Raw genomic sequence first — 23,172 nt, 5'->3', positions numbered from 1 at the left:
TTAGAGATTGCGGTTTCTCTCAAAGTCTGATTTATACTTTGTCGTCCAAGCTAGCAGATCTACAAGCTCACAGGTTTGTGACCATTGTAGCATAAATTGGGCATTATTTTGACTAGCCCTACCCTAGATTCACAGAAGACTCAAGAATATGCACTACTTTCAAAACTTAAGTTACACATGATAATGTGCCAACACTCAGGTTCACCACATAATGTGAGGCTAATAACTTCCAATGTTAGCACTTAGAAGCAATGACCACAAAGTGTTAAACCTTTGAGAGGTTTACAGAGGGGTAGGACAGTCTGCATTATAGTGCAAGTATTATGCCAAGTGTGCACAATAACATTACATTATACAGAAAACAAAGCAGCAAGAAAGTGCAAGCTGACAAATTGACAATGATAAAGCACTCGGGAATTATCTTCAAGGAATAGCACTTGGTGCTCTGCAATGAATAATTTTAAGTAGCTTTCTTTGCAAAAAATGGAAAAAAAGGTTATTGATGAAGGGAGTTGTCTTTTGTACTCCTGGGTGTTTTCCTGTAAATGACTAAAGCCTGGTTCATGCAGAGGTGCACGCTGGTGTCTCAAGACCAAAAATAGCAGATCTACAAAGCTTACATGTCGCAGCACTATTTTCATGCACAACACTGGCATGGAACCAAGTATAACTCGTAAGCCCCCTACAGGAGCAGGGACGTCGACTCCAACTGTAACAGTACAGAGGGAAACCCTGGGGCTTTCTCTATTCTGAGGGGAAAAAACAATACAAGTGTGAACTTGCAGTCAACCAACCACCTGTCACGTTACTGTACAAGACGGCATGCTTGTTTTTACTTCTCAATGTGTATAAGTGTGTGTGTGTGTCGGGCAAAACTCAACTGACGCCCTCAAACTTGCTGTGCGCGCGCCATGCCATGTGACCCTGGTAGGTGTGCCGTGCCGAGTGACAATTTGGTCAGACCAACAGTTTCTGAGAAACGAGACAACGAGAATGTCTTGACTGGAAGAATGGGGGAGTCAGAATGTCTGTGCGTGTCTTCCACCAGTCTGCGGACGGAGGACGCCCCGAATGTGTGTGTGTTTGGAGGGGAGCGTGCTGGTGGGAACACCGTGTCAGCTTCACAGATTGCTTTAGCTTTGCTTAACGTTTGTGCCGGCGCACAATTAGAACTCCAAAATATGGAGGTCCTCCCGTATGTTTAGTCGTTTGGTTGCGTTGCATGGCAGTGCACATACCACACTGGGTACTCTGAAAACGGTACAACAGACCGTTGAATATTATTATATCCAACATTATTTATTAGTACTGTGGTAAAGGGTATCACAATGGGGTACAGCGAGCGAGTACTCAGACAACAGGTACAACGAGTATTGCATTATAGAATGGTAATGCAACTTACGTGGTGTGGTCGAGTAGGCAGGTATAGTGTAATGTATTATACTGTGTGTGTGTGTGTGTGTGCACAAAAATTAGTTCAGACTCAATTATTGTTTAAGCATAATTTTTAATCAGATTGAACAAATTGTGAGTGAAGGTTACCTAAGGGATTTAGGGTCTGCGTGCACACGCACACACACACACACACACACACACACACACACACACACACACACACACACACACACACACACACACTTTGTGTGAGAGCAAATTGCATCTTCTTCTCTCACCTGAGCTGGACCACAGTACTGAGGGATGAGCTCACTGGCTTTTTCATGTCTGGGCTCGAAACGGCACACAGCAAACCCCTCCCCTCCCCTCCCCAAGCCAACTGCAGCAGCATGGTGCAAACTGACTGGCTTCTTCACACACATGTGAGGTGGGCTCTTAATAAAAAACCTGCTCGACGTCTACTAGCTCGCAGCACCAGTTCAGTTCAGGAGCCCAGGCTCTCTCTCGGTGGTGCAGAGCGATCCTTATATTAAGCAAGCTGGATCTAAATCTATTTGCCACCCCACGATCCCAAAGCTGGCATATTGCACGATATATCACAATAGACCATGGAAAGGAAAAATCCGTATCCAGTCAAACGGTAGAACCTACAAAATGGATGAAGGTCCCGATGCTCGCAGAACCACCCGCTTCAAATGTTATCAACATATAAATCACCTGTATGTTCTTATCAAGACCATTCAATGCAGCCAGTATGGACATACAGTAAGCACATACTGTACTGCGTACCGTACAGTAGGCCACTAGGACATGCGGAAGTGAAATGACTGCCGCCGAAGCAAAAACATTGCGAAACTCCCTTACGTGGCCGGTTAAGACTTATACGAGGTTGAATGGTGTTAACGGCTGATGACGGACATTAACTACGGAGATACTGTAACATACGCTCACAGGACAGGGGAGTGCATAAAGGATTGATAAACAACCATTTTCTGGTGGTCTCCGTTGCCTGATTCATCAGGTGGTCTGATTCATCTAAAGGGCATGGTACCTTTGAGCACCTGCAGGATATGAGGGAATGGAAGCTTGTGATTCACAGCACTGGACCTAAATTAAGTCTAAGTGATTCATCTAATAGCTGTAATTACACGAGAGCATCTCGGCTGTAGTTTCTGTGAGTGGGCAGGAGGGGAGGATGTCCATTCCCCGCCTAGGTCAACCCCCCTCTCAAAGGGTTACAAACAGAAAGGAGGGGCTAAAAAAGGAAATAAACATTGGCCTCCAGACATACAACCTCATACAACTGGACATGCTCTTCTTAACAGAACACCTTGTCATGCTAACAGACAGATGGTCGGTAAGGTTACTTAGTTCAGTGCATCTGTGAATTCCTTCTGCAACTTTCAAAAACATTATCATGAGAAGGTATAAACAAGACAATAATGATATCATATTAATTGATTCCAAACCAGTAACATGATAAATGGTTGGTAATACTGTTTTGCACCACTCAGTTCACACAGGTGTGATTTCTTTTCTTGTGGAAAAGAGACCCTATTTGAGGTTTTAGTGTAAATAAGATAAGAGAGACCATTATGGCTGTGCCGTTTGAAATGTAGCTAAGAGACCCTACGAGTATGCTGTGTGTGTTTTCTTATTTATATTCTTGCCTTCATCTCCTACATTCATCAGATGGTCCATCATACCATCATAGGCCCTCTGAATGCGAGCGTCACCTGCATAACTACAACAGTGCGCATGTACTATACTGTACTGTAGGTACTAATATGGAATTCATACTTTTGTTTCGTGTTACGATAGTCTATCATAAAACAGAAAGTAAGCAGGTTCACACTGCCCACTTTGCTTCTGTAGTCAGTGGGTAGATAGAGGTACAGTTCACCTCTGTTGGAGATCAGCTCAACTGTGTCCATGAAGAATTGTATCATTAACCTTTGTAAGTTGTAGCATCTTTTTTGAGGGGTGCACTGCTAGCCCTGCCTATATTGAGCTATTAGTGCAGATTTTCACATTACATTACCATTGACAATGAATGGAGAATTGTGGACGAGCAAATTGTCTATTTTTGTCCTACACAAACATTTAATTCCCATCGACAATGAATGGAGAATGTACGTCATATGTGGACGAGCAAAACGACATGTTACGTTGTGACATCATAAGATAAGAGCGCCCCTCACTTCATAGGGATGTGATTTTTTTTATTTAATATAATATATCTGTGTATATGCATTCTCATCCCCATGCGTGTGCCGGCCTTTCTCTCTGAGCCTTGTGCACTATTCAGTGGCAGACACAGTGCAGTAGTTAATGTGTGTTGCCTCTGCTCCAGGTGCACACGTGTAGAACAGCAACACACATGCACTGGGATTCCCTTCCCTGTGGGAGGGTTGGGGGGTGTGGGTCGGTGTAGACTAAAGGTCACAGGCAGCAAGTCAAGCATTCAACGGCCTCCCTTCCGCTTCTCTCGGCCCACGCTGGGCCAGAGGACAAGTTTCGGAGCCACTGGACGGCCCACACACACACACACACACACACACACACACACACACACACACAGGCTGATGTCACTGCTGGACAGCCGACAAGGGGAACCCTCCTCCCCTCCAGACTACCCTGAGCTGAGCTGATCCGATCAGATCAGGAGGATGTGTGCGACGATGACGATACACTCCATAACAATTACATCACAGTCAGAGACTGCCCTGCAGGAAATATGCCATGCTACGTGTTGTGCATGGGGTGTGTGGGAGGATAAAAAAATCTATTTGATTCATATATAGTTTTTTTTTTTAAAGTGGGGGGTCAGTTTAACCACCTTTTTTCCCCTTCTTTTATAACATACGAGTGAACAACGGCGGCCATGTCTTGGTATGCAGTAGTTTTCAAAGTGAGCTCCTGGCGGGAACCCCGAAGGGTCCTTGGAAGTGTGAGGTCCCCAGCTAATTTATTGATAGTCAGGAAACAAATGGACCCATACAGGTCTGTAAGTAACCCAGTCAAGAGTTATGGGGTCTGTCACCCAGTACATATTAAACTGTATGGGGTCTGTGACCCAGTACAGATGAAACTGTATGGGGTCTGTGACCCAGTACAGATGAAACTGGGGGTCCTTGAAATTAAAAAAGTTTGAGAACCACTGGAACTAGAGGCCTTCATTCAACACCTCCCACTATACGGACACACAACCTGAAGACAAGCGAGTCCTATTCTGGCATCAGCTGAGAGGTGGAGAATAACCAGAGCCATGCCTGTGTTCTTGCATGAACACGAGAACACACTCCGGCTACTCACAGAGCCAAAAGGAACCCCTCCCTGCTCACTCTACAATGACAACTCCTTCTCTCTCTCTCTCTCTCTCTCTCTCTCTCTCTGTGTCTGTCTCTAGAACCAACGGTACATCTCCTCAACAGCCCGTCTCATGACTTTGGCACTGAACCCTGGTCAGTCCCTCTGTATGGTCCTTGCGGCGGCCGGCGACATTCCGCAGGCGCTGCGTCAGTGAACAAAAGCCCTCTCTCATCAGATAAGAGGTCACTGAGTCAGGCTAAATTTGTTCCCACTTAAGACAACCATTCGCCAAGACAGAGGACCCCCCCCCCCCACCCACCCACCCAAACACACACACACACACCTAACTTCCCCAGCTCGGCTTCCTAATGTCAACTGACCAGGGAATGCAACAGTACAGTGCATAGTAAAAATCCCAGAGTGGCCCTTACAAAGTTTAAACACTCCGGATTTAGCTGTGGAGCAGACAGAAAAGCAATCATTCACACAATCCCTGTCTTTGCCTACCGGAGTAGCGCTCTCTCTCTCTCTGTCTCTCTCTCTCCAAAAAATTGCTTTGCTGTTGACAGGAATTCACAGGAGCGAGCTTTCAACAGCCTCCGAGTGGAACAATCATCAGCTCCCATTGTAACAGTTGGTGGAATGTGGAATGCAACAATGTTTAGCCTCTGGAGAATGAGTCACCTCAGAAGACTGTGAATATATGGCTCTCTCACCGATTCTCCGTGTTTGAGTGTGCTCATGGTCATAAAGGTGTTTGTTTGGATTGTTAAGTCTTCTGACAGAAGTCACGAGACATTGCCAAAGAAAATGGAGAAAAGAAAAGCATCTAATGTATGTATTTTTAGATCAGCTCCGCGTTTTAGATTTCATTACACAAACCCTATGTTTCTACAGTCAGTAGTACATCATATGGCCATTGTATACTTCATTTACTAATCTGGGGACTATAGTGTCGTGTCCTCTCCAACAACCGCCCTCGATGGTCAATGTTTATCATTTCAGAGTTAACTCAAGAGCTGTACTGTATAGTTAGTAGTTATTACCTAGTAGTTCCTCTGGGTCTTTGACCACAATGTGAGCATTGAGTTCTTGCAGCTCTTGGTGCAGCTCCTCAACCTTCTTGCTAGATTTCTTCAACATGTTGTCAACATAGGCCAGGCTCTTCTTGTCCGTGGTCACCTTAAAGAGTAGAAAACAATATAGAGTTAAGAGAGCAAAAGGGTGAGCATGTTTTCACAGGTGTAGAAAATAATAGTTAATAATTAGAACTATGTTAAAGCCAAAAGTTGTCTCTCTTCAGCATCTCCCTTCTGCACTGACCCCGTTTTCAGGTGATGTCGGGACTCGGTTGCAGTTTTCTCTAGGTTGGGAATATGTCGCAACCGAGCCAGCCAACAACAGAACAATTCCAGCTAACTGGTGTCGATATACTGTGACCATGGTCAGTTCCTTTACAATAGACCAGCGGTTCTCAAACTATGGGAAAAGCGGCCCAATGTGGGGTAAGAAATAACCTTTCTGAAAAACAGAAAGGTTATTTTTAACATAAAGAAACGGGGAGGGGGGTGAGACCGACACCAAGACGGCCACTTGACTCCTTGAACTCTAACAGAGTTTTTGCTACTCCCAAGTGTGTAAATAAAAAAGCCTCTCGTAGTCAAATTAAGTGGGAAATTGGCTCTAAAGGGGTCCTGCATATACATTGTATCTGTTGTATGTACGAGCAAAGTAAATAAGTCAATCTGCATTTTTAGTCAAACTGCAGTCGCAGCAGTGTTTTGGAGCTGTGGTGCTACAATATTATTCATTCATTTCATTGATAAGAATGGGCTTACAAATCTGCAGGAATCACAAATCTGCAGGAATCACAGCTTTAATTTCATTTTCTAATAAATATTCATATATAAAAGGCCAACTATGTATGCTTTTGTTTTAAGATATTACAGTGAAATTTCATTGTGCAAAATTCATTATTTCCACTTTATTTTGGACCTGGTTAAATGTTTTCCATCTTGTCTGTTTGTTGCATTGGTAATGATGCTGTAGCCTACCCTGAAGAATGAAACCTGTGGATTGAGAGAATGTAAGTGCATTGCCTTGCAAGCATGTTTCCAATGGAACAAATATACACATCCCAAGTGTGTGTGTGTGTGTGTGTGAGAATTGTTTTCCGATACGGATACCAGCATCGGACAAGCTATCGGTCTATGGCATTCCAATACCATGATGAAAATTCATTTTTACAGTCATATTTTCATTGCTTCAGTTGATGTTAACGACTGTTTTATACTCTTACTTTACTATTTACATTATAATTTTGCTATAACTTGTAGCTGCACATTAACAATGATGTAAATTGTATTTATTTCTCGATCAGTGATTCTCAAATCTTTAATTTCAAAGACCGGCCAGGGCTTGACATTAAGGCTTGTCCGGGACAAGTAATAATACTAATAAATCTTTCCGGACAAAAACAAAGTGCATTCAAATTGTACGTTGGACAAGTGATTCTTGGTTTAATCATCAATTGTCTGGCTTTCCGAATAATAAACCTTTCAAATATTGTTTGCTATTGTTTTCAAAAGGGAAAAACTACCCTATGTAAAGTTATTTATTTATTTTAAACAGCTACTGCCTACTGGCCATCATCACGTCTTTCTTTGTGCTAAACAAGGGATCAGACAATCTTTTATGGCTCGATGATTACATGAAACATTTAAAACAAATCAAGTCTAGAATATGAATAAAAAATGATATGCAATTCAGCAAATAGACGGCCCCGGTCTATTGAGAAAGTATGCATGCTGATCGATGGACTTCTGTTAACATGTTGCCTGAAGAAACGTTGCATTATTAAAAGAAAATAGTCATGTACCGAGCAGATACACAGTGTGCGGGTGTATTTTCATTCCTTTCAACATGTTAGCCCTAGAATGCCTGTGATCTTATTCTTACATACATTTCATTCATCAAATACTCCGCCATATAGATCTGTCCTATCCAGCACACTGAGCAGACTGACCTCATAGGCATTTAAACTGCGTGTGTACTGACCCAATAATACATTTTGGAGACTAGTTTAATATCCGTTTGAAAGTTCTGGCAGAAAACGTGTATTTTAGTAAAAATATCTCCACATTTCCACAAGCTGCACACGGACGACATTCTCTACAGCGAGTGTAGAACTCAGGGAAACACACATGTATGGGGCACAGCACACAATTGGCAGGTGGTGTGATCAATTACCCCACACCAATCGCAACGCACCCGTCAATTGTATGCCCCAACTGTTCCCAAAGGAAGTTTTCATATTTTCAGTCCAGCAGTCATTGCAGGTAATTTCCTCGCTGACAGAGAATGTTGTTCATGTGAAACTCGTGGAAAAGTGGAGATATTGTACTTGACACACATTTTCTGCCAGAACTTTCAAATGGATATTGAGGACATTATACCTGACTCCAAGTCTTTGGGTGAGTACACATTGCAGTGCTACAAGTTTAAATGCCAGCGAGGTCAGTCTGCTAACTGTACACGGTATAGGTCCTATAGGACCAATCTATGGCTGTGTATTTGGAATACATGTAATGTAAGATAGGGCTATTAACTTGTAAACTGAGAATATTCATCTAATAGTCAAACATGTATTCAACTATTCACCAAAACCAACTTACAGTTGGTTGATTTATTATAATGTATGTGTGTGTGCCTGTGCTTCGGACAAGTGACTTTGTGCCCAGACAAGTGAATGGGAAGTTTACTTGTCCGAAGGACAAGTGCCTCAAGAAGTTAATGTCAAGCCCTGCTCCCATAACGGTGACTGTACAAAATGTTATTGTGCACTCTCATAGTTACAGACGTAAAACGGACCATGTTGAACCCCCTCAGGGAATCCAGATGGTCCCTGAACCCCACTTTGAGAACCACTGTCCTAGATTTGTTTAAATTACACACCGCCGGTATCAACCGATACGCACCGTTATGGGTATCGGAATTGGTATTGGGAAGGACCAAATTGTACAATCGGTACATCTCAAATATGTATTTGACAGTGTGTGTGTGTGGCTGTGTGCCAGTCATTGTCTGCCTTTGCCATGCATATATTGCCCCAGGCAGATTAAGTCTGGCCCCTCTCACGGCCGAAGTGGTGGCGAGGCAACCAGATTCGTCTGGAACCAGGCTATAACCAACCAGGGCCCAGTATGTGGTAATATGGGGCAGGACATTGCGAGAAAAATTAATCTAATACAGAGAGGGACGAGAATAATATCCATGCAGTGATATTAGTTTCGCTACGCGAGGCTGGTGAGGGCCGGGGGCCGTGTTTTTTTCTTTAACTTATTTCATTTATATTTAATATATTTTATTTGCAAGTGATATATCACTTTAATTCAAAGCAAAAGTATCTTTCTTGTTCTTGGACTTGTGGATCGGTTTGCGTTCAACCACGACACTGTCATACGATACGATGAGGGCAGACTAGTGTCAGACTCTCAGACTAAAAGGCTCTGTGATCCGCTGCCGTTTAGAGAGCCCAGAGTTGCGTGGCAGATTATTTTAATTCAAACATACATTTTAATAGTCAAATGTTCTTTTATTTTTAATGTTCGAAGGAATATCCAAATGTGGAATATTGGTTGATAGCCTGAAAATACATTGATCTCGTAACATGTTTAAAACGCGACACGTTGTAAGCTTGCAGATATCTTCTTTTTTTTTTTTTTACAACTATGAAAGCTCTGATCGGCAGGTGAAACTCTTCTTGCTCATAGCAAACTCGTCACTGCTTGATGGCTCGTTTTGTTCTGCAAAATTGTTGGATTTCAGATTAAAAAAAACACTGTCTACAAGCTCCATAACTCAGACTTTAGGCTACGATGCTAGTGAGAGCTACTATGCATTACCATGTTCATCCTTGATCCTTTACTGTTGTAAAAGCAACATGAGATAAAATGCACAAAGTTGTTACCTTCCGCAGGTTCTCTGCCCCTTCTTTGATCTTCAGCTCCTTGCGGATCTCACGACGGATCTGCTCCTTGATCTCGTCCAGCTTCTGCTGCACCATGGTGTCCGACAGATCCAGGTTGTTTCCCAGACCTAGCCGTTCCGATACCAGCATACTGGCATCCCCCTGAGGAAATAAAAAGGACGAGGAGGAGTCAAAAACAGGGCTTTTGGGGGGGGGGGGGGGCTTAACTCTCTGGATGTGCAAACAAATACACCTGGAGATTTAGCAGGTCAGTGCAAGATGCTCAATGCACCGCGCTGCATTGCAGAACATGCACTTTTGAGGTTCCAGGTACTGGGATCCCGGTAGCTCAGACAGATGAAAAGGACCCGAATAAAACTCGCGTCATGTCTCGCCTCTCTATGCCCTTGGTTTCATGATCACGTCTAGCAATTTCACAGGATAATCTAATATTCGACTCTCAAAATAACTATTCGACACAGTGGACACTATAACCAAAGCAGTGGCAATATAATATATCAGACGATATGCAGCTGTGGACTGGACACTGATATTGGGTAATTGGTTCTCTTTAACCCATTTTGGGGCAGAAACCCCTTTTGGTGTTAGCATTATGCTATGCTTTAGCTATAGCAGATCTACAAGCTCATAGCGCGCCACCGAGTGGCGCACTACGAGCTTGAATCTGATCTCAGGTCAAAATGGGTTAATACATTAATGTTAATTCATGTCAAATCATATAGTTTGTTTGTTGTTGAACAGATGTTTGATCAGCAATGATTTCCAGAGTTATTCCATCTTTCCTTCCCAGTCAAGACCAGAAAGTAGCGGATCTACAGTATGGTTATGAGTGACCATTCCATTTAAAATAGCTAATATGTCAACGTTTTAATGACATATTATATTATATTTGTCCCCCAAACAATTGGTGTCTGTGACACATCTAGGGGCCGCAATGTGCATTCAATGATTTTCCTAGAAGCTTTGTCATTGGTCCAGCATTTCCCTGCAATTTCCTAACCAATCAGGCAAATTCAATGCATTATTCATCATTTTTGAAGGACAATTGTTTTGGGAGCGTTTAACGCATTGCTGTCTGTCAGAATACGAAGGGGGAAAAAAAGGGGGAAAAAAGAAAATTATTGCTTATAGCTACTTTAACCCATTTAGACCGTACGACGTGTGGGAAAGTCATAACTAATCCAACCGACGGATTGCTAGCGCATTTTCATTGAATTATTGAAATATTCTTAACTTTTTTCTGGAGTTGGCCTCTCCTTCTGCACCATGCTCTTCGCGCATGCGCGTTGTCGTTCACTTCCCTGTATACGGCTCAGAAAGAATCCCATCTCCTAATCTAGGGGGATCTCTGTGGTTTTGACCAGATGGATATACTAAGCTCTTCATTTCTGAATTCTGGCCTGCCTCTCGTTCAAAATATGAACGCGAGGGATTATTCAGCGACATTATCGTAACGATAGCCATGCCATGTGCCATGTGGTCTACCTGCACAGCCTTTGTGATCTACTGGTAAATGGTGCATTTATATAGCGCATTTATCCAAGGCGCTTACATAGATTGTGCATTACATTCACCCACACATTCATACACCGATGGCGGCGGAAACCATACAAGGCACCAACCAGCACATCACAAGCAATCAGGGGTTCAATCAATGTCTTGCTCAAGGACACTTCGACACTGACTCTGGGGGAGCCCAGGTTCGAACTGGCAACCTTGCGGTTACCATCCAGCCACTCTACCCCTGATCCACCGCCGCCCCACTGCCCCTACTGGTACATCACAATCTACCTTTTGGTCACCTCTACACTAAAGCAAGCATTGCCAATTACTGTTATTAGAATAAGATGTAGGCCTAATCACAGAAAGATTTCATAGATCTGTGCTCTGATGATTTAAATACTAGATCAAACCTCACTTAAACAATTTTGACCTGAGATCAGATTCTAAAAATGTCTTCTACATCCTGACAGTTTTCTGAAAAAGCTATGTTTTTATGTCAGTCGTTCTTTGATTCTTCAAAAATAGCAGACCTACAAGCTCACCATGAGATTGTAGATTTGCTATTTTTCAATAGCACCAAAAGGGGTTCACACCCAGAATGGGTTAAGATAGTCTATTCCTACAATGTATCATTTCTAACAAAGTTGAAGTGTTCCAAACTTAAGAGAGGCCATCTGACTTGGTGTTTGCTTAACCTGCATCCTCACAGCAGGCATCTTAACGTAGGAGATAAAAGAAGTGACCTAAAAGGTCATTAAACCACAGTGGTGATGTGATGTCCCACCAGAGGGTCAGTACCCTTACGGGTGGGGGGGCTACACTGGGGATGGAATGGAACCATACGCAGCGACGAGCGGACCGGAAAAGAGAATTTCCCATTCATTTTTCCCATAGACGTTTCAGAAAGTATTTATTTAAAGACCATGAAAGCCTCGGACAAAGCCAACTCGGCTGCTGACAAATCGTGACAATAAACACAATTCTTTGGGCCGAACGAATAATTAGAAAGAAGAAAAAAGTGAATCACAGCTGTGTGAACTGAACGCTGCAACTATGTTGTTATTGCTATAGGTACTGTACTGAACTCTAGTGCTAGCCACATAGCGCTAGCCACCTGAACATACATACACGGGGACATGCATACATGCATACATTGCTCAAAAAGGGCAGGGTACAACACTTTTTCTTTTCTTCAAATTATTTGTTTGGTCGTTAAATAAATATGGAAAGCAAGGCTTTTGCACACCTACAGGCGACAGGTGCGTAGGAGGGGATGGTGGCCGACAATGAAAAAGAACAAACACCCACACACACTGTCTTAGGCATTGGGAGTTTTTTTCAGACAGTGTGAGGGTGTTTGTTCTTTTTAAAACATCTATGGGAAAAATTAATGGGAAATTCTCTTCTGGGCCAATTGTCGTTCTGAAAGGGGGCGTGACTGCGACGCTCTATAGAGGGGTATGCACGTGACATCATCATCATACCCGGAAGTTATGCGGGAACGCCTACTGAGTGCCTTGACAGCCCATACATGCAATCAGAAAAGTCCTATCTGATTGCATTAAACAACGTTAAACTCACTTTATGCATGCGCATAGCCTCTATTGAGCTTCTGCCTACCAAGCGAGTTCCATGGCGAAACCAAACGGACAAGTGATAATTATATAGTATACACCGTCCGCATTACATGTGCTGTAATATTAGAGAATAAACTAATGTTTCAGGGCAGGCTATGCATCACAACCTTGTTCAACTAAGGGCTACAATGCAAGATATTTGCTCAGATTATTCCGTCGGGGACCTTTTCTGGCACTCGCCAATAAAACCCACCGATCTGACGCAAGATAGGGCTACGCTCTCCATGGTTTTGGCTTGCTGTGTGCGAAAGTCTTTGCAGGACTATCCGGACGCGATTCCAGCGCTAGGCGATGCCTTCCCAAGCATTTCTAGATATCTAGCCCTAAAGCACATTAGATATTTGGCTTTTATTTGTCGTCGACTGGAACTCCTACAGTATGAATAGAGTCGCGATCACTACAGCGAACAGATCTGTGCTACAGCCAATGAAAGCACAGTACCAGCCAGCAGGTGACTAGAAGTGGGTCACTGGATATGACCACCGCTCCTGCCCACAACCAAAAATGTCAATTGAGTGAATTGACCCATTGTCAGGCTTCTGATTGGTCCCTGACTGACCAACCAGCAGGCTCTTTCAGCCTTGTTCCTCCCTGGTTCTGCCTTAAGTTTGTTTATGTTGAATTTGCTAAAACATTTAAAAACATATTTTATGCCCAGTCACTGTACTGCACCTGAGACGTTTAAAATAAGAATTTAATACACATTTAGCAATATGAAGCCACTGAAAAATCTGTTCTTTCAATGGTAGTGAAAAATGGAGAGAAAGGATTTTTGTCCAACCAAGAAACGTCAACCAATGGGTGCGAAGAGGGGCACAACCACGGGCGGGACTTGAAAAAACATCGCAAAACAGAATGAGAGAGTGAGCAAAGGTGCACAGCCGGGGGCGAGCTGTGCACATGTGGAACACACACACTACAGAGGGGGAAAGAGGTAGAGGTAAACAGAGAGAGAGAGCTGTGTGTGTGTGTGTGTTGTCAGAATTGGCCAAACATTGACTTGTGTGTTTTTTTACAGACAGATGAATATAGACCTTTTGATCCTCATGGGAAAATTTGGGTGTTACAAATATTGGTAAAGCAATGTTGATATTACAGTATTACCGGTAAATATAGTTATAGCCACGCTATAAAATAATTGCTTGAATCAGCATCAGGATGGACCAGGAAAGTCCAGACATTTTGGAGCATGTGCGCTCCTTCTCTGTTCAGTCTGTTGTAGCCATCCATTTTTATTAAGGTTAAAGGTATGAGGGGAATCAGGGGATATAATTATTTTGTCACCTACTGTATGTACACCTACTGTATGTAGTATGTACATTAAGGTTCGTCCATGTCATGACTGGAATACATGATTTTATCACAGTGATCGACCAAGGAAATGCTTCTAAATTGCATTGCGCACTAAATAAGTTGGTTGAATTGTTTGTTTCATTGAGAGAGATAGACAGAGATACAGACAGACAGACAGACACATACAGAGAAATAGAGAATTATTTAACGACAATCAATACAATAGCGTCTTGTCTTGTGCATATATCACGGAGCCTTGCACATTTTCATGAGACGTCAGTTCAAATTAATTAAAATAAATACAGATGTATATGTATAGTGTTCTCATTCTGGTCATTTAATTTAGGCAGTTTTGTTTTTATTTTATTTTTTGCTGTGTTATATTGTGTTTGGTTACAGTTAATTTATCAGTTGTTCTGTAACTCAGCCTGTATCACCTTACCCTTGATATTTATACATGTAACTAACAGTTGGACTTAAGCGCCTCTAGTAAGTTGTATTTACTCTGTGTTCTTGGCTTGACACTACTACTAGCCTGACTTCATAGATGTGGGGGGTGTGTCATTGTAATTATCATCATTGCAAACAGCGGCTTGTTCATCGTTAAAACTTGCCCCTATCTGTATATAACACGCCTATTCTGTCGCTGACCCATAAGGGGTTGAAACATTGTCATCCTTTATCAAATAAAATGTCCGGTGGGAGCTACTCAACAGTGTGCGGACATTCTCTCCTTCTCCTGTACGTATCTTTTTGTTCAGCACCTGAAAGGTTTTTAGAGAGTACTTGCGTACTTTCCTTTGGATTCCGTTTCCACGACAAAAAACTCCCATACCTATTGGGAGAACTACAACAATGTGCAAACACAGCAGCAAGATTTGTGAACTGTTGCAACAAAAGAAGGTTAGCCAATGGAAAACAACCACCCTAAGGACTACTATCTGTAGACCGCTAGACCAACTGCATGTGTAAACAGAGCTGCTACCTTTAAACACATCTTAAAAAAGGAGAATTCCATGCTAGAAGGCTTTCTTAACTTTACTTGTAGTCTTTACGTCCCCACCAAAGAGGTCCAGGTGTTATTTTGTGCAAAAGTGCATTATTAGCTATTTCCCCTAATATAAGCCCTGAATGGGGGTTGGGTTTTTGTGCTAATTTGCTTATTTCTATCAAAATAAGTAGTAACGTGTACTAGTTACATTATGAAGAGAGGATATATACAAAAATAATATGTTTGAGAGATGGAAATAAGCAAATTAGCACAACACCCCAATGCCCCATTCAATTCATTGCAATTCAATTCAATTCATTGAGGGCTTATGGTAGGGGAAATAGCCAATAATGCGCTTTTGCACAAAATAACACCTTGACCTCTTTGGTGGGGACGTAACAACTACAAATAAAAGGTAAGAAAGCCTTCTAGCATGGAATTCTCCTTTCAATCTGAGGGCTTTTTTGTATACTATTTGAAAACTTGAGAAAATAAATGTTTCAAAAAGGATTTATACCTATAACATGTACATAACGATGCAATGTGACATAGCTCCGTTTAAAAATGCTGTACACTGTATATACTTTCCCCATTTTCAACTGTTTTTATTATATTTTGACACTTACGTAAACGTATGTTTTCTCAAGCCAATAAAGCTCCTTTGAATTTGAATTGAAAGGCTGTGTCCATTGTAGCACTGCCATATTTATTATCAATGCTCCACCTTTATGTGTGGTCTCACAACTCCATTCATTTTGCACAAAGTTGCAAGGACAGTCTGTGCCACGCCAGATGCCACTGTGCAGTGCAGCCAGCTAATGCATGGTTTATACTTCCATAAAGAATATACACGGTATCGCACGGAGCATATGCGATAGGATAAGCCCACAATCGGCGCGGATCAAGTGATGCATTATGAGTAGAGTTGTTCCGTTACAGATACTGGTATCTGTTACTCGGTAGCACCCTCAAATGCTCGTACTCGGAACCGGCCCCCGATACTTTGACCCGAGTACCAAAACATCCAATTGGCACTAGGCTGAACGAATGCAACGGGAGGAACAGCTGATCTACAAGCATAAATGACAACTGACAAGTGTAGATCGGAGGAGAAAAAAAAGGGCTCAAATAAGTGGTTACTCAACAAAAATAAAGTACTCGTATCGGTACTTGGTATCGGTGACGGTGAGTACTAAAAATGAAGTACTTGTACTCTGTCTGAAAGAATTGGTATCCGGACAACTCTAATTGTTGTGAGCTTGTAGATCGGCTCTGTTAGCCACTACACACCATGGTACAACGAAGCAAACAGTCAACAGGCCCTGTGTCTCTGTGTGTTGTGTTTAATGCGAGGAGCTGCGTGGTTGGCAGCTGGCTGTTGGAAGAAAGAAAAAAACACTGATGATTCACCAGTCAATGTTTTCTCATAAAAACATTTAAATATGATTTTAATTGTTGAATATGTAGGTATTGTGAACTAGACTCACGTCTAGCGTTATGAATAATAATAATTGTAATTATTTATAATAGTAATGTATTAAGTGTACCGTACTAATAATATTAATATCGTGGAGCAAGGCAGCCGGCCAAAGTGGCCGGTGTGATCATTTTATTTATCGGTCGACTGCTACTTTCTGCACTGGTAAATGAAGTACACAATGAGTAGAGTGGAATCAGTACCATGCACTGCTGAATGAATCCAACTCCATTCATAGAAAAGACAATATCAAGAGTCTAATACAACCATACAATTACTACTACTGATTACTGAATGTTAAATTCCAACTCAAATGAGTTTAACATAAAATATCTAGCAACGCCAATGGTTAATTGATTGCTGGGTAAACATATGAAGTTTAACAAATGGATTCTAATTTCTGAAAATAGCAGAATTGTTTTTGCAGCACTGAATGAAACACAAGAGTAAAATAGAATTAGATACAGTTGTAAACCAGTGTTAAGATACGCTTAGCTAGGCAGAGTCCAGTACCTTACCATAACTTCACCACCATTATCCATCTCCATTTCTACGACATCTGTCGAACGAACAAATCCATGCATTTGGCCACAGTTTCTGTGGCCAACTAAAGTCTACTTCTTCTCATACTTGAGATATTAAACGTGTCTTCCTTCAACACAATCGCTATGCATCAGCATCGGCTGACAAGAGAATCTCCAATGTCAGAAGTCTATCAGTGCGTCTGTTTCTCTCTCGCTCTCGTAATTCCTCTCTCTCTCTGCCAGACACACATACACATGCAGAAGCACACGAGCCATTGACATCAGCAGGGAAGATAAACTGTCTGGGGGGGGGCAGCCAAATCCCTCTTAGCTTCTCAACTCTGTGAGGTCACAGCAGCCCAGAATGGGACATAATCTCACTCCAGGGAGAGTGGCGTCTAAAATTAACCCACGTTAAAAACATAACACCAGTCGTCCAGTCCAGTCGTCGTCGTCGTCGTCGTCCCCCCCCCCCACACACACACACACACACACACACACAGAGCGAATCGTGTGGCGGAAAAGAGTGGGTGGGGCAGTGTATTTGCCTAATATGGCATTGGCAACCAAACAAAACAACGACCTACCTAGTACCTAGGCTACTTACTTCTAAAGTGTTCAGACTCTATTTTCAGTTGGCTTAAATTGGCAGTACTGCCTTTTGTTCTAGCCTAGAATGAGTCCACAATCAACCATGTGGTCACTGTAGTGTAGAATCAAGTTGACTTACCATCCATCCACAAAGTAATGTTATGCGCCGAATGCCGAAAGTACAAATTTCACCTAAAAGGCGTCCTTTCAAAAACGTGCGCCGTTAATCGCAGTCTCATAACAGTCTTATTATTTATTAACTTGTATTTAAATCAGATAAACACCAGCAGTCAAAGTCCCATTGAGGTCACAGTCTCATTGTCAAGAGGGATTCATCATGCATTCATAAAAAACAATTCTACATTCATAAAAAAAACTATACAATAAACAACAAATTACAATAAACTTCAACTTGTGTTCCACAGACCTTATATAGACTATGCCTCTGAGAGCCGATAGATCTATTCTATGGTAAAGAAAACACAATCAATAAAGGCGTGTGCGGGAAGCTTTGCATAGGCCTTGAGTACACTGCCGTACCCCTGTCCTATAGCCTGTGTGTGACGGTCCTCTACCTACCAAAACCCTCCCTCGGCTTTATAGGTGCTCCTCTCAGAAGAAATTATACTTTGCACACATACTGTACATCTCCCCGTCCAAAGGGTCTGTGATGACTCATAGGTAAAATGGAGGTCACAACTTGTGAAGTGAGGAGGGGCAGCTCCCTTAGGTTCCCCTCGGTCGCTGCCCTACAAAACCTGTTTGCACTGCAGACGTGTTTGACCAGCGCTGCGTTAAGATAGCACGAGGACACAAAACAGGGCCATTTTTACTGCCAACAATGCAAGGAAATCCAAGAAAGGCCAATCAGATAAGGTGGAAATAAATCAGCGTATACCCTTGAAGGCCTGTGTAGTTTAATTTGAGATCAAACGACAGAAGCATAAACCTTGAGGAAGAGTCCGAGCACTTACAGTAGTGCGTCTTTTAGCTTTACTGGCCACTTGTGCAGAAAAAGGGCCCTTTAGGGCCACTTTTCCTACGTAATATAAGACTGTAAACTAAAGAACTGTAGAGCTTTACATTTGTTGTTACTCAAAGATTGAGCCTACTAAGGGAAATGACATCATACATGGAACGTAAGCCCTCAAAGACAAGTAAAGCAGGAATTGTAGGTAAATGTCCACACTCACACTACGCATGTTTCATAATGGATGAAACTTGTTAAACTAAGTGTTGCTATACACGTTACTCCACTGTGTAAAACTTGAGCAAAATATTATAACATTCACGCTAGCTGAAAGGGCTAAAATTATGACATCTTTGCTGAAAACAACATTAGCCTATATTCTATAATATAGATGCAAAGAGCAAATACAGAATGCATTCAACGTCATTAGAAACTTTGGCAAAACTTACTAGCTCAAAGTCAATGTTTTATTACAAAGTTAAACGATAACTTATTGCGATGTGCACTACTGAAATAGTTGTTAGAGATCCCATTTTTAGAGCCTAATGTACATGAAAATCAAAGTAAACATTAGGCCATGAATGAACCCCAAGAGTAAGCAGGTTAACTCATTCTTTAAGCCAGAAAGCTCCCAAGACTCACAACAAGAGCTCCATTCAGACAAAAAGACAATGGAAAAGTTGAAGCCACTGGCCAGGCTCATGCTTTAAGGCCAAGCCTTTGCCATTTCTCCACCAAGCCCATCTCAACCTACAACCTGACACCCACGCTCCTTACCTCACAGCTGCCTCTGCACTATTGGTCAATGCTTGCTGTGTGACCAGAAATAGCATCACATGCCAATAAACCTAGATCCAGTGAATGGCTTCCAAGCACAATATTAATGGAGAGTTTCATGTACTGTACAGCTATTCATCACTACAAGCTAGTCATGTGTTTGTCCTTCACATATTAGACTACCAGGTTCAAGAATGCACAATGTTAAAAAGGATAATCAGTGATAAACTAGATGTTAGTGCAGCAAAGAAACACCTGTTGCTTTGCTGCATAGGACTTGTTCCACTCTATGTCAAGTGTGTCAACCACAGCTACGGGACAGTTGAGTATAAGATACATCATACAGCTAATACAGTCATAATCTATCACAAATCACCATACGTAAGCTAGATATAACACGAAATACTTCTGAAAGAGATACAAATCAATACTAGTTTTCATCTCACACACCACCATTATGCTTTTGAATTTTAACATTCAACATGAAACAAGTAATTCAGCCACAATCATTCCCATTGAAGACCAAAACCTTTGTCCTGATATTGTGACACCACAAACAAGCGTATTAGTGTATAAACATGTATTCTTTTTAGACCAAACTTACTTTCTACAGAAATTTGAATTGTTCTTAGTTTTTATTTTCCTTTATTCTGTAGTCATATTATATTTTGTTTATCGATTCAACTTAATTTGCGTTGCTGTACCTCCACAACTTGTGTTAGTCTCAGGTAACTCACAGCCTGAATGGTCACAGGAGATCCCCATGCAAGCAGTGAGTTACTGTAGCTGAAAACTGGAAATTCCTTCTGGACCAATTAGGTATCTGTCTACAGTTATCAGATGGCTCAAGCATGAGTTTTTAGTTTCACTGTCAAGTGATGTGAAACAAAGACATTGACACATATTGTGAAATAATAATCTGTGTATCTGTCTTTAAACTTATATCACTCCCACAACTGTAAATAACCAACAGCATAGATTTCTCACTTACATTAAATTGACTTTTGGGAGACATGTGTTGAGGATGCTACTGTACAAATAACTTGTTTGTATGAGTTTGTCATTAAATAGTTTTACTTTTGTTGTGCCTGAGCGATCAACTGACGTCATGAAACGACATTACTCCCCGAGTCATAACTGTTCACATGATAGAATATTGTCATGTAAACACACTCCTTATGATACAAATTGCTTTTATATAACGTAATGACATTACAGATGTAAAACTTTGATTCCCATGGAGCGTGTTGAATAGAAACCCCGTTTACTACAACAGGTAAACAGTGCTAGCACTTCAAGCAAGTGAATTGTTTACTAAAGAGGAGTGACATGATGGAACATAATTATGTTTCACTTCATTTACAACACAAAAAGTGTCATTAAGAAAGAAGTGGGAAAACTTTGTTACGTGGTTGTGGAGATTGTTTTGCTTTCAAAGTAACGTTTCCACCCAGAACAACCGTATTTTGACTCGTGTGACTGCGAGTTGTTTTTTGAAAGTACAACACAAAGTAACGTCTCGACACACTGTGTTTACCACAACAGTTACCGCACTCCGATACAATATTACAAACGGGGATATTTGGATAATTGTTTCCCAGGCCTCGATCCATGGATAATTCCCAGACAATACTTTTGGGATCTGTCAGAATTTCGTCGCAAAATCCATAATCGTCTATTGGTCGTAATGCACCGGGGCAACGAACGCGAAATGAGGATGTTTAATGCGATTTGGTGGGCTCCATAAAAACAAGTTTGCGCACTTTTCGCAACAGTTGTCAACTTTTCCTACCTGCACGGAATCGGCGGCCATCTTGGTTTTCTTGTTTGAATCAAATCCTACGGAGAGAGAGGGGAGGTGGAAATCCAAAAACAGCCCTTGTGTTCAAGTTTCCCTCTCGAACTCAATGGAGAACTTCTTCTTTGACCCAAACCATCGGTCATCTCGGAAATACGGGACGTCCCATGTCTTCTTTGGACACTTTGGTCGTTCTTGCACTGTCGGAAAGCGCACGGGAGTTGTTTTAAGTCCTCATAAATGATACTGGAGCATAAATGTGTCCCAGAGCTTCAGGAGAGAGAGAGGCGGTGGTTCCAGTGTCCGCCCATAGGCGCTCTCTCTGACTCTCTCCCTCTCCCTATCCGTCTGCATTGCACACACTAAACCCAACCTATCCACACACACGTGACGTGATCATGTACACTTCTTCATATTCTGCTGGGGTTCATAGAACTTCATTTTATCATCATCATCAGTCACTACTAGCTGGAGTAAACAAAGGGGTGATGATTAATGTCGTCATTGGTCACAGATTACCATTCAGTGGTAGTAGTTCTCAAATATTCTCATGTCAAGGGCCCCCAATTTCAAATTAATATAGCCTACACATGTATTTGGCCACGGAGTCTCGGACCTCCAACAGAAAAGGGGTTGTGACAGATAAGAGACCAGATTAGTGTTGTTAAAATGTTTCAAATCTATACAATCATGACACGCTGTGAGCCTCGGCTATTTTCATAGGTGATGTATATAGGATTAATTATTAAATGTTGTTAAACTGATTTTGATGATATATTAATACATTTTGCTGTGGACCCCTGGAACGACCCCCGGGGGTCCCCGGACACCACCTTGAGAACCACTGACCACTGATGGGCCAAACTTTAAGACATATGAATAGGCCAAAATAAATGCTAAGATTATTTTTATTTGTGGCAATGCTTATTTAGAATATATTTAACAGTAGTAAAAATCAAGACACCTGGATAAAGTTAATGTCATGCATGCAGCCATGCATAGAATTAAAATAAGTCAAAAGTGTGTTAGTGCCGTATTAGCTCTGGTCCATAGCTCTAATGCGTTGCATTTAAATGAAACGCATTAGAGCTATGGACCAGAGCTAGTGCAGTATCATGTCTGATATATTATACGGGGTAATGTACTAGAGCGGTGCTCGTTGGGCACTGGCCTACTTGGAATGATGCAAGTTGGAAATGCATGCACCCAGTTATTGTCTGTGTCCCTTTTATGCCCATATATGGAGTTATTTGTGCGGCATGCCCAAATATGGAGTCTTTGCAGATGTCATAACATCATTGTGATGTCAGAACAAACAGTGTGATGTCAGAACAAGCCAGCTCCATATATGGAGATATAGGGGTGATCAGGTCCGGAGCCCGGGCAGATGCTTTTGTGCTGGTTCTGGACAACAAGCAATCCGACGGCCTCGACACCGGGCACTGCACTCCCTGTGGGGGTGTGGAACGTGTGTGTCGAATTTGAAGTCGGTGGGGCGAACAGTTCTCGAGTTGCGTGGATTACAGACATACGTACACACAAAGACTTGGTGCATATATATTCTTGAGATGCACTCACCTGGGATGGGGTAACAACACTGGCTTTCATTTACAGATGCCAGATATTAAAACTAGTGCTGTCTTTTAGGTAGACTATATTAATTGCTCCATTTAACAACTTGAAAGGCTCGGGACTCTTTGTTATGTCCACTGATTTAGTATTTTATGTGAATTAATAATGGACCGTTTTACCCACAATTAACCTCTTTTGAATAGGCTGATGAAAGGATGGATTTAAGCCAAGGCATCACCTATATTTTTATTTCTTAAAAAAATATATATATCTGTAATTCGTGTTACATGTTTGTCATGAATTAACATGAGAAAATAAATACAGACAGACAGCAAAAACATT

At 41.8% G+C, this 23,172-nt stretch overlaps 1 protein-coding gene across 2 annotated transcripts in view; it reads right to left on the bottom strand.

Moving 5' to 3' along the window:
- Nucleotides 1–21,568, bottom strand: part of pkn2a (protein kinase N2a) — a 45,862-nt gene extending 24,294 nt beyond the window's left edge. Inside the window, exons 1-3 of one of the 2 annotated variants that reach the window (XM_083781190.1) lie at nucleotides 21,253–21,568; nucleotides 9,677–9,838; nucleotides 5,754–5,889 (exon numbers count right to left, since the gene is read on the bottom strand). In XM_083781190.1, coding sequence (XP_083637316.1) covers nucleotides 5,754–5,889; nucleotides 9,677–9,838; nucleotides 21,253–21,273 — 319 coding nt within the window. In that variant the 5' untranslated portion in view covers nucleotides 21,274–21,568. Of the gene's footprint in view, nucleotides 1–5,753; nucleotides 5,890–9,676; nucleotides 9,839–17,116; nucleotides 17,258–21,252 lie in introns of those variants that run through there. The other variant, XM_083781189.1, reaches the window with a different exon arrangement.
- Between the last annotated feature and the right edge of the window lie 1,604 nt (nucleotides 21,569–23,172).

Source organism: Protomyctophum parallelum, assembly GCF_964188405.1.
Source record: "Protomyctophum parallelum genome assembly, chromosome: 14".
NCBI classification, from domain to species: domain Eukaryota; kingdom Metazoa; phylum Chordata; class Actinopteri; order Myctophiformes; family Myctophidae; genus Protomyctophum; species Protomyctophum parallelum.
Note: the sequence above shows the minus strand (reverse complement) of the source record. Positions and strands in the feature narration are given on the sequence as shown.